Below are 17,463 nucleotides of genomic sequence, written 5' to 3' on the forward strand. Positions count from 1 at the left end.
ATGCGTACGTGACTTTAAATAAGAAGTTATGGGCTTGGAGTTAGAGATGGAAATGGGCCAATTACCTTGGGTGATTTTGAGTTTTTAATTCAAAAGGAAACTGCAAACTTTAGCATAAATTATCCAATCCAGAGATGAACTAAATTTGACTGTGCCTAATTCAATAATGCCTTAGCTTGTGCACAGAGGAAGGATTAATGGGCAGTCGCCTTATGAATCCACCAAAAATACTCCAAAGTAAAGAAAATAAGGTAGAGAAAAAAAAAGCTGAGTAGATGAGGGAAGAGAAAGCAGTGATAATGTATTTAGAAACTTCAGTGGGTTTCTGAACACAGCATCCAGACAGACAGACTTGCCATTACAGGCCACTCACTCATCTCTACCAAGAAATCTATCTACTTTTTCCAGCAGGCTCAGTTCTTACTGCTTACTTCCAGCTACAAGTCCAAAAGCTAGAGGTTTTTCCCTTCTTTTCCCTCAGGACAGTCCAGGTTCAGAGAATACCATACAACGCCTCTAACGAACTTTTGAGGAGATGAAATTTTCAAGTATTGTGTTAGCTGTTGTGTTCCCAGGAGTTGAGCAGATAATTTGAAATTAGCCTACAGAACGAAGGTGATCTTCCCTTCATCTGAAATAAGAGGAACTATACCAATTATGTCCACCTACTTCAGGTCAATGTAATATATGAGAATTGATGTACATGAACCCTACATTATGTACTAGAGAAATTAAAATGTATAGGATAATGCGTACTTCCTCAAGATTATTCATTAAAATTTGAAGCAATTAAGTTAACCAAGATATGTCACCAATTATCTCTCAAAGGCATGATAGTTGATGAGTGCTTTTAGCTCTGAAGACAGAATCATCTTACAGTTCTTCAGAGCAGTGTCTTAAACTAGTCCTTAAGGGTCATTTTTCTAAAAATCAATCCAAAATGTGAAAAAGCAGCAATATTATTTCTTTTTTTTTTTTTTAAGATTTTATTTATTTATTTGACAGAGAGAGATCACAAGTAGGCAGAGAGGCAGGCAGAGAGAGAGAGGAGGAAGCAGGCTCCCCACTGAGCAGAGAGCCTGATGCGGGACTCGATCCCAGGACCCTGAGATCATGACCTGAGCCGAAGGCAGCGGCTTAACCCACTGAGCCACCCAGGTGCCTCAGCAATATTATTTCTTAAATCAGTAAGCCTGGCTTACCAAAATCTACTTTGATAAAGGATTTTAAAATAAAGTATATAACATTTCTCAAATACAATTTTCAACCGAAACACTGATCTTTTCAAACTATTAAATAATGTCACTAGAAATAGCTGAAAGTCCATTTTGAACATTTTTCCCAGAAAAACCTCACCTTTCAAATTATGCTTTAACAAAGATTTATCTAAAAGGAAAATCATCCCAGGTCTCCCGGTGGGGGGGGGGGGGCAGTTAACACCAAGAAAAAACAATCTGTGACAGACTAGGATATTTAAGTGGACAATAACTTTATTTGCAGTGAAAGAACTACTAATCTGTATGTAGAATCATCTTGTTCTATAAATATAAATGTACTTAAGAGATATACACAAATTATCAGTTGAAGTTAATTATGAGTGACAGAATTTATGCATAATTTTTATATTCTTCATAGTGCTTATGAGAATGTGAAAATGCTACAACAAATGCATATCAATTCTGCAATGAGAAAAACAAAAGTGTCATTTAAAAAAATTAATTCTGTGTTCCTGACTAATCAATGCCTTTTTCCATCTTGGCAGGTTAATAGACAGGTAAAGATGTTTTTAAATTCTTCTCACTCATCAGTGGATGATAAAATTTTTTTGCAAGATAAATTTTTGCCCAAGGGTCAAAACTCTGCTAGACAAAAAGGATAATATTCTCAGCACGAGTTTAATTAAACTTGCAGCTGACAAGTATCAGGCCTCTCGGGCAACTTGCAGCCAAGAAAACTATTAAAACATAGTTTTCAACAAGGGAAGGACATCAGGGACTTTGAAATGACATGCTCAAGGAAGGTGTGTCCCATCTGAATACCATCGAAAAGGATCTTGATACGAATCTGAGCAACCTGGTGGAAAACCCAGGGCTGGTGCAGAAGCCAAGCCTGGTGGGAGGGTTTCAGCTTGTGGTCCAGGCTCCTAAAGGATCTGGGAAGGCAGCAAGAGGAAACCTAAACGATTTTATGCATTAGAGGAAAAAAGAAGCTAATGAAGAATAGACGGAGGGCAATAAGGAGTCACACATGAACCCAAACAAAGGTTAACTCTTTGCTTTAACCAAAATGTTACCAGTTCAATGCCATCATCATCACACCCACCCTTCTTGCTGATTAGAAGATATGATATGATGTGTCTGGTTAAAATCCTGGGGATACATCCAAGAAAAATAAATCAAAGGGTCCATGATAGTGAGAAGGTGGGGAGCCAGAACTGGAGGGAATCCACAGCTCCTCCAGAGCTCGGGGACACGCCGTGGTGCCTGTGAGGGTGGCCAAGCACCAGGCAGGGCTCCAGGTAGTGTAGGAGGCAGGGAAGGGCCAGGTGGCTTCCGCCAGCACTGACCAGATAGCCTGGAGCCCGGGGATGGGAGGAGAGGCAGGCTTCAACTAGGGACCCATGTAATTCCCATCTGACACCTGGATATTTTAAAAATTAAACACCAGCTGCTGTTGTGCGAGTTGCCAACTCTCTTCTCCCCATTTACGGCTGCGCTGAATCACCAGCCCGGCTCTGGACACCTGGTTCTAACAGGGCGGCATGGCCGCATTAGCAATTATCACAGGAAGGGCGCCAAGAGGCCGGGTAATCTGGCTCCTTGGCTCTACTTTACAGGGTGAACGCCGTCCTAAAGGGCTGATAGAATTGCTCTTTTTTTTCCCACTTATTTTTGAGTTCATCCTCATAGGCTCATAGGCTATTTATTTGCAACAAAATATTATAGTCATTTCCTCTTTTATATTAAAAAAAATTCTCTTAATAGTTCTTTCTATACTGATACCAGTTTGGTTCCTTTCCACCTCACATCCTCTTATGGGCTATTCATATTCACTATGCCTTAAAATTTGCTTCATACACAACGTGGATGTTCTTTTCTTTTTGCTAGCTAGCTGTGTGTTCTAATTTGCCAACATTCAAGAAAAGCATAGAATAGCTACTACCACACCACAGTGGGCCACTTAAGTATGGTCATTTGATAATCCACAGCATTTTTACTTAAAAAAAAAAAAAAAAAACTGCATCACTAGAGATTTTTTTTTTCTTCCTACACTCATATGAAAAAGGTCATATGGTAAAGAGGCAGCTTTTTAAAAGAGCTTAAAGGTCTGTTTGTCAACTTACTGAAAGGACAAGAGAGCACACAAACCTCTTGATCTCTCTGTCCGCCCTGCGGCACTGTGATGATTGATGACGTTCCCCATACCTGACTCTAGTCACTGATGCGTGCACGCCACAGGATAAGTCCCCGCATCAGCCCACGGGGCTGAGGCCCAAATGCTACACCTGTGCTGGTGGCCTTGTTGACCCCCAAAGTCCATACTAACTTGCAACATTTGCACTAAAACTTGATTCTGCTTCAGTAAAGAGCTGGCTAACAGACTCCCAAGGTAAACTTTAAGAGGGTATCACTTATAGAACCCGACTCGTGATTTGTGCCTCATCATTCAGAATTCCTCAGTATGTTACCCACTTCTAAGTAGCTATTTATAGTACAACACAGGATTTATTAACTGTAGAAAAATGCCACCACCCAAAATGTACAGACTGGTTTTAAGATTCAAGGTTTCTAAAAACATTAAAATATGAAAAAGGTTCTTTAGAGGGAAGATGGTAATTTGGCAAGATTTGGGCTGTTGTTCTCAGGACATGTGCCTATACTAAGAGTCTATTATACCGAGGAGAACTACTTTTTCTAAAAGACTTTATTTATTTATTTATTTACTTATTTATTTGACACACAGAGAGAGAGAGATCACAAGTAGGCGGGGGGGGGGGAGCAGGCTCCCCACTGAGCAGAGAGCCCGATGCAGGACTCAATCCCAGGACCCTAAGATCATAAACTGAGCCCAAGGCAGAGGCATAACCCACTAAGCCACCCAGGTGCTCCGAGAACTATTTTTTAAAGCTTGGAAAAGCATTCTTTCATGTAAAACTTGATGTGCTAACATACACTTATCTAATTTAAAGTCACCTGGTGATTAAGGCTTACTAATTTCCTTTATGTAATAAAATATCTTACACCCTTCTGTGACATTTTGTTCACAGAAATACGATGTCTGCACAGGGAAGGATCGGGTTCAGGGATTCCATGACGGTCACCGGGATCGCGGGGCTGCATGAGATTCTGAAGGAACTTGTGTTCTCTCTGAGCCTCATTTTCCTCTTTTATATGGAGAACGTCTGGGGACATTTCAGCGTACTGGCAGGGGCTTAACAGCCATCCAAAGCTATACAGATGTACCTGGTAGCATCATTATTCTCTCTCATAAATACGAAAGCATAAAGTCCACAGAGAGAAAAAACAGGTAGGTAAGCACTTAAAGTTTACAGCTTATTCGAGAAAACCAAGTCAGAAACAGTTTAATGGAGAAAGCACTATGGATTCACATTCCAGAAGACCCAAGTGATCCGACCACACCAGGAAAAAGGCAATTAGGCAGGTACTTTGATCTGCCTAAGCCTCCTAGTGGATAGTACCTACCTCAGAAGGAAGGAAATCATTACAATGGAGTCTTTATTCACCAGCAGCAATTTTCAGGCAACATGTTTGTCTTTACAAAACAGACTGCTCCTCCCTGTACTTACCTGCCTGCTTACCGGCTGCCAGAAGGAACGGCGCGAGTTTTAAGCAAATTTCCTACTGCTTTAATTAAACAGGTACATAGCAAAGAGGCAGCTAATCTATTTCTCATTTTCGGTTCGACCCCATCTAGAGCTCTCAGGTATGTGAATGCCAAGTGACGACAAGCATGCGGACTGAGGGGTCACTCGCAGGGTGCCAATGGAATAAAAATTAAATCTGGGTTGGCTACTCCCACTTGGATGACGAGCCCACTGTTTGGTGGTTTTCTCACCAGAGCCTGTCATAGCTACTAATTCTCCTTTCTGATTTACTGTGGAAAATACCTCAATAGCATAAATCAGAGCCACTGGACTAAAGAGAACATACACTTAAAAATATCAATAATAGGGGCGCCTGGGTGGCTCAGTGGGTTAAAGCCTCTGCCTTGGGCGCAGGTCATGATCTCAGGATCCTGGGATCCAGTCCGAATCGGCTTTCTGCTCAGCAGGGAGCCTGCTTCCCCCCCTCTCTCTCTGCCTACCTCTCTACCTACTTGTGATCTCTCTCTCTCTGTGCCAGGTAAATAAAATCTTAAAAATAAATAACAATAATAGACTGATGGCCAGGCAAGTGATGAAGCAAATACAGCAAGACGTACAGAGTAGAATCTGGAGAGTGGCCATATGGGTGCTAAGAGTATAATGGTTTCAACTTTTCTGCATGTTTGAAAATTTTCATAATAAAGTGCTGGGGAAAAACAATTCAAAACTGTAATCACAAGAAGACAGTAGGCCCCACTGGAAAGACCTCAGCCTAGAAGGAACGGCAGAAAGACAGAAAGAAGGGACATTCTTAGACTAAGCCCAGGAACTCTCAAAGTTTAAAACTGGAAAGTGTCTTAGGAATCCTCTAGGGCAGGACAAATATGTAGTTTTATGGGTCTGTGAAAAATTAGAAAAATAGCAGTATCATAGCATTTTCAAAAAAGCTAAAAACTGCTCCTTTGCTAAGATTATTTACCCTACACTTCTGGGCTTTATCCTTTATTTAACGAAATGTTGGCAATAGATTTGGCTCCTTGGGTCACCGCTTTGCAGTCAAATCTGATTACCTTTCATATCCTCCTCTCCTACCTTGATGTCTAAGCACTTGACCTGCCTTCAGCAAGAATCTCCCTACCCATAATGTCTCCTCTTAGTAATTTTCCACCCACTATGTCCTTGCTCTGCTCATTGGCTATAAATCCCCAGCTGTCTTAGCTGTATTTGGAGTAAAGTCTAATTCCTTTCCCCTATTAAAACGCTCCTATCGCAATAGTTTTGAATAAAGTCTTCCTTACCATTTTAACAAGGGTTAGAATAACTTTTTCTTCACTCATGCCTTTATACAGGTATGTATAAAGGTCTTGAGACCTTCAGGTACAGAGAACCAGATAGCTAATTACTGTGCTTGCTGGAAAGTATAGTTTCCTTCTGCTGTTTTACTTAAAGGCTCCAAATGCTGACATTTAAAATTTCTCAGAAGCATTAAGACCTTAAAAATAAAACAAACACCCTTCCTGCCCTCCCTTCCCCAATGCTGGCCCCTTTCAACCTTATTACTCCGTGATTTCACTTTAATTTCAAAGGATGACACTAAAAGGGGAAAGACTATTGACATAAAATTTTCTTGAGGACAATGACCATGTCTTATTATATGGGCTCAAGAATAGGACCAATACTGGACACATAGTAGGAATGCAATGATTTCATTGATTGAATGAAAGAATGGAAGCGGATGGACAGGATTTATTTCCTGAAAAAAGGAAAAGTAATTCAAAAATAAATTCAAAGGTTTGGGAGAGGAATCAATCCTCTGTTCAAATCAGACAAATCAGGGAAAACTGTAAAGACAACTATAACAACCAAACGACTAGAATTAAAATATATCTTCCTTTAAAAATAATTTGTCCTTCCTTCTCAAATTTCCAAATGACAGAAGAGGGAAGGCTTCCAAATACATTTTACAAAGCCAGCATTACCTTGATACCAAAACCAGATAAGGGCACAAGAAAGTTACAGGCAAATATTTCTGAAGAACACAGATGCTCAACAAAATATTAGCTAACTGGATTCAACAACACATTAAAAGGATCACACACCATAATTGAATGGGCTTTATTCCAGGGATGAAAAGATGGTTTAATACATACAAATAGATTAATGTGATACACAGAAACAAAATAAAGGATAAAAATCACGATCTCAATAGATGCATTAAAAAAAGGATTTGACAATATTCAACATCCATTTATGATTTTAAAATAACCTCACAATGAAGTAAGTAGAGAGTGAATGTAATTCAATGTCATAAAGGCCACACCTGACAAGTCCATAGCTAACAACAGTAAGCTAACTGGTGCTAACCTGAAAGTTCTTCCTCTAAGACGAGGAGCAAGACAAGAATATCCACTCTCACCACTTTTATTCAACATAGCACTGGAAGTCCTAGTTAGAACAATCACACAGGAAGAAAAAGAAGGAAAAGGGAAGGGAAAGAAAAGAAAAAGTCATCCCAATTAGAAGACATAAAACTGCCACTACTTGCAGATAACATGATATCAATAGAACTAAAGACTCCACTAAAAAAACTGTTAGACTAGACACATGCAGTAAAGTTACAAGATATAACATCAATATACAAAAATCAGTTGTGTTTCTATCACTAATAATGAACTATCAGAGAACTTTAGAAAACAATTCCATTTCCAACTATACCAAAAAGAGAAAAATACCTAAAAATAAATTGAACTGAAGAGGTGAAAAGCCTGCCGATGGAAACTATAAAACACTGGTGAAAGAAAGTGAAGGAAGGACAGAGGGAAAATACGTATCACGCTCATGGACTGGAAAAATACTGTTCAAGTGTCCAAAGCAATCGACAGATTCATGTTATCCCTAGTATCAAAATCCCAATAGCATTATTCACAGAAATAGAACAATCCTAAGATATGGATGGAGCCACAAAAGACCCCAAATGGCCAAACAAATCTTAAGAAAGAAGAACAAAACTGGAGGCATCATGTTTCCTGATTTCAAACTATATTATAAAGTTATGGTATTGGAAACAGCATGGTACTGACAAAAAAACCAGACACATAAATAAATGGAACAGAGAGCCCAGAAATAATCCCATATATTTATGGCCAGTTAATTTATGATGAAGGAGCCAAGAATAAGCAATTGGGAAAAGTCAGTCTCTTCAATAAGTGGTACGGGAAAAACTGGTATGGGAAAAGCCATATTCAAAAGAATGAAAATGGACCAATATCTTACACCATACACAAACATGAACTCAAAATGGATTAAAGACTTGAATGCTAGTTGAAACCATAAAATTCCAAGAAGAAAATATAGGTGGTACATTCTTTAACATAGGTCTTGGCAACAATTTTTTGGTATGACACTAAAAGTTAAGGCAACAAAAGCAAAAAAACAAACAAGTAAGACTATCCAAACTAAAAAGCTTCTGCACAGCAGAGGAAACCATCAATACAATAAAATGAAAGGCAACCTGCTGAATGGAGGAAAATATCTGCAAACCATATACCTGATAAGGTGTTAATATCCAAAATATATTTAAAAAAAAAAACTCATCCAACTCAATAACCAAGAAAGTCTGATTTTTTAAATGGGAGGAGAACCTGAATAGACATTTTTTTCCAAAGACAACAAACAGATGGCTAACAGGAACATGTAAAGGTACCCAACATCCCTAATCCTCAGGGATATGCAAACTAAAACCGCGATGCAATATCAGCTTACACCCGTTAGAATGGCTATTATCACAAGGACAAGAAATAACAAGCATTAGTTAGGATGCGGGGGGGGGGGGGGGAGGGGGGGGGAGGAACTCTTGTGCACTGTGGGTGGGAATGTAAATTGGTATGCTATGGGAAACAGTACGAGCTTCCTCAAAAAATTAAAATATAACTAACCTAAGATCCACCAATTCCACTATTCCACTTCTAGGTATTTACCCAAAGGAAACGAAAACACTAACTCAAAAAGATACCTGCGCCCTCATGTTCACTGCAGCATTATTTACAACAGGTAAGACCTGGAAACAGGTGCGCCTGGGTTAAAGCCTCTGCCTTTGGCTCAGGTCATGATCCCAGGGTCCTGGAATCCAGCCCTGCATCGGGCTCTCTGCTCAGCAGGGAGCCTGCTTCTCTCTCTCTCTCTCTCTCTGCCTACTTGTGATCTCTGTCAAATAAATAAATAAAATCTTAAAAAAAAAAAAAGACATGGAAACCTCAGTGCCAATGATAGATGAATGGATAAAGAAAATTGTGTGTGTGTGTACCTATATATATCACATACATACCTTATATTCTTATACATCATATAAATTATAGATAAGATATATGTGATATATATAGATATATACACACAATGGAATATTATTTGGTCATAATAGGAAATCCTGCCATTTGTGACAGCATGGATGGACCCTGAGGACCTGTTATGTAAAATAAGTTAAAGACAAATGCTATATGATCTCACTTCTGTGTGTAAGTCTTTTCTTTTTTTTTAAATTTATTTTCTTGAGAGAGAGAGAGAGAAAGTGAGAGAGAGCATGAGGGGGGAAAAGGTCAGAAGGAGAAGCTGACTCCCCATGGAGCCGGGAGCCTAATGCAGGACTCGATCCTAGGACTCCAGGATCATGACCTGAGCCAAAGGCAGTTGCTTAACCAACCAGCTACCAAGGCACCCCTACGTGTGTAAATCTTAAAACAAAAACCAAATTCATAAAGATAACAGATTGGGGAATAAGGTTGGCGGTGTGTGTCTGTGTGCACAAAATGGGTTAAGGTAGTCAAAAAATATAAGCTTTCAGTTATAAAATACGTCCTGCAGATGTAATGTATAGCATGGTGACTATAGTTAATAATATTGTATTGTATATCTGAAAGTTGCCAAAACTAAATCTTAAAAGTTCTCATCTCTCTCTCTCTCTCTCTCTCACATACACACACACACACACACACACACATCTTAACTCCATGTGGTGATGGATGTTAACCAGACTTATGATCATTTCACGATATATACATATATGGAATCATTTTACAACACAGCTGAAACTAATACTATGTCCATCATATCTCAATGAAAAATCGTCCTCAATAATATATTTTTAGGAGTTCCTGGGTGGCTCGGTTAAGCATCTGCCTTTGGCTCAGGTCACCATCTCAGGGTCCTGGGATCGGGCCCCACACAGGGCTCCCTGCTTGTGGGAAGACTGCTTCTCCCTCTCCTCTCCACCTGTTCTCTCTCTCAAATAAATAAATAAATAAGAATCTTTAAATTTTTTTAAAATAATATATTTTTAGAAAACAATTCTAGTATGCAATCAGTTTTATCAGTGGGTATTGCAGTGTCAGGATGTACTGTGTGGTGGGACAGTATCAGAGACGTGTACCTAACTGGGGATTCAACACAGGATAAACACAACCTCAGAATGGTTAAATCTTCTGTCAGAAGCATCACTAGTCTTTGAAAAAAGTTGATCCAGTTTCCTAAGAGATAGCCCAGAAGCTCCACACCTGAGAGGAAGACTTCATTATAATGTTAAATCTGAAAAAGGTGGGTGGGGGTGGGAGTAGGGAGATGTGGTCACTGGGTGAGGGCATTAAGGAGGGCACGTGATGTAATGAGCACTGGGCATTATATGCAACTGAAAAATTACTGAACTTGACATCTGAAACTACTGATACGGTACATATTAACTGTTGAATTTAAATTAAAAAGTTAAAATTTAAAAAATCTGAAAAGGGGAGGAGAGCTTAATTGCCTGCTTTAAAATAGGAAATTAATACCTTCTGTAGGCTACCAGAATGGTAGGTGAAATGTTTTAGATTACTCTAAACTTTTAACGATTCCACAGACAAGTGCTATGGAGAGTTTTGTGAAATAAGACACACCCCTCCACAGTCCATTTCCTTTTTTTTTTTTTTTTAAAGATTTTATTTATTTATTTGACAGAGAGAGATCACAAGTAGGCAGAGAGGCAGGCAGAGAGAGAGAGAGGGAAGCCGGCTTCCTGCGGAGCAGAGAGCCCGATGCGGGGCTCGATCCCAGGACCCTGAGATCATGACCCGAGCCAAAGGCAGCAGCCCAAACCACTGAGCCACCCAGGCGCCCCAGTCCATTTCCTTTTATCTTTATGCAAAAAGTGGAGAACCTTCAAGATTTTTCCATTGCCCAGTTAAACAGGAAGCTCCAAGGCAGGAGCTCTGCTAAGAGGTGTAAAAGAGATGGGTGTGGTAGAGGAGGTTCGAAGGGAAAAAGAAAGGCGGCCAGGGGATTTCTGAGCTTCAGGTCAAGAGAGAAATAGTGGTTTCTGTCATCACAGCTGCACAGCCAACCAATATGATTGGTAATTGTTCATTAATGCCAATAACTAGGAAGACAGAACAGCCTACAGATTCCAAAACAAATCTAAATAATTTTGGGCTATTTGCTGGATTTAAACAACATTATTTCATCATAATTTTGAACACTGTGTAACACAAAGAACTTAAAAGTAGCTTTTTTTTTTTTTCTTTTTTGGTGCCCATGTCTGGGTCACTTTCATAAGAAAAGTACTAGCTAGAAAAAGAAAAGAATCATATAGCTATAGGTATAACCTAAGTAAAATTCTGCTGTAATTATTTCTTTCTGCACAAGTAAAAATTTGTCATTGACAAAATGTGAATAGGATAATTTCATATAGACTATTCCATGTTCTCTGGTATTTTCCACTGCCAGAGTTTCGGGCACAAACCCCATATCCGCTTGTATCTCTCAGTCCAGCCGATCACTGGTGAGAGAAAGGTTGGACAAACTGGTCAAGAGAAAGTCAAATGGGCTGCCAATTAAAAACTGAACCAAGTTCTAGGTCCCAGGAGCACGGGGACCACTTGGGGGATATTTAAAGTTGTAGAGAGAGAAAGGAAGTAGTTGCCCTGTGGGGTCTCTGGGTCAGATGTTGTTTTCCATAGTCTCTCTCCAAGCAGTTCTAACAGTCCCAATCCATAATTTCAAAACCAAACTAAAAAATAAAACTTGCTAATGCAGGTTTGTTTTACAATTTTAGCTCTGTGTATGTTATCTGTAACTGTAATGCTTTACAGAGCCTTACAACCAAGCATATAGCCCTTAAACTCTTCAGCCACAATAGAAAGCTTTTTGAAGGGCCAGGAAATTCCACTCAGCCCAATGCCAATAAATACTGAATGAATAAGTAAGGGTCTTCAGGCTCTGGATCCTTGAGTCTTATAAGGACTGCTTAAGCGAATTCTCTAGGTACATAACTTATACAAAATCTCTTCTTGAAAAGGATTAGCAAGTAAGTGGCTAAAGTAAGTGGCTAAAAAATAGAACATCTCTCAATGTTTCTGCCCTCCAAAAGGTCAGCACTAGAGTTCAACTCTCCTCTAATGCCTCATTCACCAAGTGATGCCAATTCTTCTGAGGAAGGCATGAAAAGTAGCTCCCTCTCTGGAAATGTAAGCAAACCACTTCTGATTTAGGTCTTGAGTCACTAGCATCCCCCTTATCCCTATTCTCTGAGCAATCTTCCTACCAATTCCATCCCTCTCAGGTACCTTCTAAAACGAAGGGAATTCCTCCTTCCAGGAGATACTGCACAAAGGGCAGTATTACTCCTAGCAGCCTAGACCCTACAGGTCTCTCTCTCCCTTTCCCTATTTCAGCCATTTTGCCCATTCAGGATGTATTTTTACAGGAAGAGTAAGTATAGTTCAAGGTTTGAGGAAGGGGTACAGTACTTCTGACAGAGGGCTGTGGCAAGATAACACCAGTGGTTAATCTTGGGTACAGATGAATGCATCATAGTTTATTACACTGTAAGGAGGCAGTTTGGTGGTATGGGCTCTGGAATCATGCTTGGGTTCAAATACAGGCTCTGCAAAGGTCATAGGACTCTGGGAAAGTTGCATAACCATTCAGTGCCTCTGCATTCTAATATATATATATATATACATATATATATATATATACACACACACACATACATACATACATATGTATGTATATATTCTATTTTATAGAAAAAATATATATTTCTTTTTATAGAAAATATATATATTCTATTTTCTAGAATATATATATTCTATTTTCTATATAATAGAAATATATATATAAATACAAATGTTACTGCCTACCTTATAGGGTTGTTGTGAGAATCAAATGACAGGATACAAATCTGGATAGAGTGAAATCGCTAGACAGTAAGCACCAACTCTGTTAGCTATTATTAGCACCATGTATATATTTTAAAAGAATGAGGTAATTCTCTATGGACTCTATGGACTTGGAATAAAGTCCATGACAGTGTTTTTCTGAAAATGCTACAGAATAACATACTTAGTAGGAGTCTATCTTGGAAAGAAAAAAAGAAACACATGATACATATTGATGAGTGCATCCAAATAAGTCTAGAAAGGCACACACACCACTCAACACTAAATCGCAGTCATAACCCCTAGGGAGGGAGGGAGGGAGGGGGAGAGAGAGAGAGAGAGAGAGAGAGAGTGTGTGTGTGTGTGTGTGTGTGTGTGTTTGGTCAGGGGGAGGTTTCCTACATTTGTATAAGTACAGGTCTTTGCTTGAATTCACAAATACGTACTGATGTAATACTGGGGTCCAGAGCTGATGGCCAATAGGGAACCTTGAAACATCTTCAGTGCAAAATGGTGGTTTTATTAAAGCACAGGGACAGGACCCATGGGCAGAAAGGGCTGCACTGGGGTTGTGAGGGTTGGCGATTATGTCCTTTCAAGTTGGGAGGGGGTTAGGGATAGTGTAAATCTCTAAGGAATTTTGGAAACAAGTTTTCCAGGAGGGGCTAGCTATTATTAGAGAAAGGTCATTTATTACAGTCTAATAAAACCTTAGTCATGAGACCCTTCGGATGTATATCAGTGGGCCATACGCTGGGGGAATGATTGCTACCATGTATCTTGGGGAATAGAGATAAAGGAATTTCCAAAGGAATTTTTATATGTTAAAGTAGACTTACAGGATCCTGGGTAGTCGGACTAAGATCGCCTCTTGCCCTTAGTTAATAAGCGTCGACATCGAGACAGTTGAGTTTTCTAGAGGAAGGTCACTCTGCCAGTTTCAAGGACTTGTCAATAGACTATAAGCAGCAAGGAAATTTAACTTTTTCTTTTGCCTTTGTTTCCCACATCATGTACTACGTTTATAACCAATTTTAAAAATTAAACATTTTACAGTGGGCTTTCTAACCTTCAATTTGAACATTTCTCACTTCCAGGTCTAGGAAAAGGTGAACTTCTTGGAGATAAGGCAATAGAGGCCCACCTAAGAGGAGGGGAGCCTTGTCGCCCCATCCGTCCCATCTACATGTCTCATTTCAGATCCCCTTACAGTCTCTAAAGTCCTTGGCACATGATGCGCCTGCCATAGGGTCCAAACGTTCTGAATCCGGTTGTTTTATTCCCCTTTCCTTTTCTTCCTGTTTGAGGCCTTTCTTCTATTGCGACCAAGTAGCTGGGACATGTGTTTTAACATCTTCCTTCCTCTCAGAACTTTCTCACCATTTGCTTGTCATTCTGTCCCTCAGGCAGGTGCCCCTGCCTTGGGAAACCCACGGTAGTGACAACTAGCCAGAGTGACAACAGTGACAACTAGCCAGGTAGTTCAGGGGTTTTTGGCAGGCACACAATTGTAGGATGAGTGGAGTATGCCTCCAAGCTATTTTGCTTGCAAGCTTCTAAATGGGCTTTTAAGCTTTTTTTTTTTTTTTTTTTAAATTTCATTCAAGAAACGGTGTTTGGTATGTTTGGGCACTTTTTCCTTACACAGGTGCTCATTTCTGCTCTGGCTTTCTCCTGGAAGTTACCATGCTATCTCGTACCTCCCCCCACACGACGTTCTCTACCATACTTGTCCTTTATTAGGAGTTAATTTTTGTTTTAGCACCGGCGTGCTCACTAGTCTTCTCACCATTTTTCACACTCCCGTCGCCCATCCCTATTCACGTTTTCTATTAAAATCCAGGGAGAAAAGATCATATGGTGAAAAGGGAAGGAAAAAAGGAATTCCAGATTGTAGTTAGGGCGTCTTCCCTGCCGTCTTTCTCACCGGAACCCGGCGCTACGGGAACCATATCTGCCCGGGGGTATCCGGGCCACCAGAAAAGGGTCAGCATCAAAGCGCCCAGGCGTCGGGAGAGCGGATTGGTTCCCGGGCGAACCAATCAGGGAGCGATGCTGTTCGCGGATCGGGGAGGGCCAAGATCACAGAGCGGATGGAGTTAAAGGAAAAGGGCCAGGTGTGCCAGGCATCCGCGTTCTGCGTGTACTTGTGCACCCACCGGGTCATTGTTAAGCCCGGATCTCTGGTCTCCTAAATTCCACTCTCCGAATTTCCCATTTCATAACGCTGAGTAGGGTGAAAAACATCACATATCCTACCATTCAAAAGAGGGTCATTAATAGTCAATGGCGGAGAAACTGGGGGTCAGGGTTGGGTGGGGGGAGGCCATTAAAACCCTCCGCCTTTCCCAGTTCCTCTCCAGGTCGACAACCTAACTGAATCAGTTCTTGAAATAGTAAATCACTCAAACGTTCGCTTAATCGCCAAAGCTGATTACCAAAATGCTATCGTTAGATACCCGAAATAAGTTCCCCCTCCCCGTGGGTTGGGGGAAACGGTACGGGCATTTACCGAACGCTCCGGCTTTTACTACCTGCTAAAGAAGAAGGGAGCGAGCTCTTAGGCTAAGTCAAAGAAACTGAGCCCTTCTGAAATTTGCAACCTCGCACACTGGACCCCCCCCCCCGCGCGCCCACCGCCCAAGCGCAGCTACAGCTCCTCGCGACTCTACCCCAAAAACTTCATGCGGAGGCGCAAAGATTTTGGGGAGGGTGGGCGCTGATACCAGATTTGCCTGCTGTGCTTCAAACTTCACCAGAGCTGTTCTACGCACTTTGTTCCAAGTGTCACAGCCCCCGGACTCACGGACCGGTTCAATCTTAGCTTTCCCACGGTCCTGCGCTGCCACCCACCATCCACCACCATACCCGGGCTGGAGACGCTGCGTCCTTGGGGGATGGGGAAGGGGGAATTGGGGAAGAGGGGAAGGGCCAGTGTGAAGTAAAGAGGTCCCCGCTGAGGCCTGGACGCCTGCAGCCCCTGGAGGGCCCTGGGGCCGAGGAAGAAGGAGAGAGGAGGGCTGGAACCGGGCGGGGAAGGGCCGCGAGGAGAGCAGGGGCGCCGCCGGTGTCGCTACACTCACTCTGCGTAGCCAGTGGCCCAGGGCAGCCGCCGGGTCTCCTTGAGGATGAGGATGGGGCGGGCGATGTGGTCGGCGCTGCACTCCACCTCGTCCTGAGACAGCCCCAGGAACTCCGGCCGCCCATAGGGGAAGCGCAGGGGCAGGTCCGAGCCTCCACAGCCGCCGCCGCTGTGCTCGGAGCCTGAGCTGCCAGCCATGATGCCGCCCATGAAATTGGCCACGGCAGATTTCACCCGAGTGAGCATATTACTCCGGCGTCCTGCAGCTGCGGTGCGAGCAGGAGGCGGCGGCAGGGGCCCGACGAGGCGCAGCGCGGGGCATGCAGGCTGCAGCGAGCGCCGGGCGCACAGGCAGCCGGGCCGCTGGGGCGCGCCGCGCGGCTCCCGGAGCTTAGTGCTGCAGGGGGCCGGGCCCCGGCCTCCCGCGCTCCGTGCCGCCGCCGCCGCCTCCTCCGGCTACACTTCCGCAACGGAGCGGCATGGAGCGGGCCGGCCGGGCCCGGAGAGACTCCGTGCGCTCCGGGAGCGGCTGGGCAACGGCAGCAGGTCCCTTCCCCGCCCTCTGCGCTCGGCTCCTGCGTGAGCGGAACTGAGCCCACCCGGCGAGCCAGCAGAGCCGGCGCGGCTGCTGCCACGGCTACCGCCGCCGTCGAGTCATGTGATAATCAGGCTGCAAGGGCTCGAGCAGCTGCGGTGGCCGGAGCTCAGCCCCTCCCCTGCCGGCCCGAGCGCCGCTCGCACCGGGATCGTGACCTCCTGGGGGAGGGGGAACCGGGCTGGGTTGGTACCTGGCTGAGGGGATGGGGGCGCTGTGAGCGGAAGGCCACAGACAGGTGTTAGCGGAGGTCACGTGGAGCCGGGCAAAGCCAGTTGAGGAATCCACTTGCTGAGGAGTGCTTGCCTACGCCTTCGGGGAAAGGAAACTTCGGGAGCCCAAGCGGAAAGGGGAGAAAAGTGAAATCTTGGTGGGGCGAGTCCACGGTGCTACGGCAGTGGAAATGAGAAACACCAGGTGTAAAAGACTTCAGAGCTGAAACAAAATAACTCAAGGTTTGCACAAGAATTATTGAAAGTTTTCTCCTAGGCATTTCTAGAATTACTTTTTTAAAAAAGACTTTATTACTACCACACGCATCTTTATCTGCAGACAAGCTCTGTTTTGAACCCAGAATAAGCTAATGGAAAGAAAACAAAAGGGCTCTAAGTTAGATACATGCCCTGTTTTACCTAGTACTTAACTGTTAAATAGATTATACAAGCATGTTCCTCCAACATAACAAAAATATCTTTTTGAAGCTTATTCTGTTTACTATTGAGACACTTAATGTAGACTATTTTCTTAAACAGAAAAACGTCTGAAAAGCCAACTA

The 17,463-nt window shown here is 42.5% G+C and overlaps 1 protein-coding gene across 2 annotated transcripts in view; it reads right to left on the bottom strand.

The window, feature by feature from the left end:
* Positions 1–17,015, bottom strand: part of PPM1H (protein phosphatase, Mg2+/Mn2+ dependent 1H) — a 257,949-nt gene extending 240,934 nt beyond the window's left edge. Inside the window, exon 1 of one of the 2 annotated variants that reach the window (XM_082742521.1) lies at positions 16,095–17,015. In XM_082742521.1, coding sequence (XP_082598647.1) covers positions 16,095–16,339 — 245 coding nt within the window. In that variant the 5' untranslated portion in view covers positions 16,340–17,015. The remainder of the gene's footprint in view (positions 1–16,094) is intronic. The other variant, XM_082742520.1, reaches the window with a different exon arrangement.
* Positions 17,016–17,463: the final 448 nt, after the last annotated feature.

Source organism: Mustela nivalis (assembly GCF_964662115.1).
Source record: "Mustela nivalis genome assembly, chromosome: 7".
Taxonomy (NCBI): Eukaryota; Metazoa; Chordata; class Mammalia; order Carnivora; family Mustelidae; genus Mustela; species Mustela nivalis.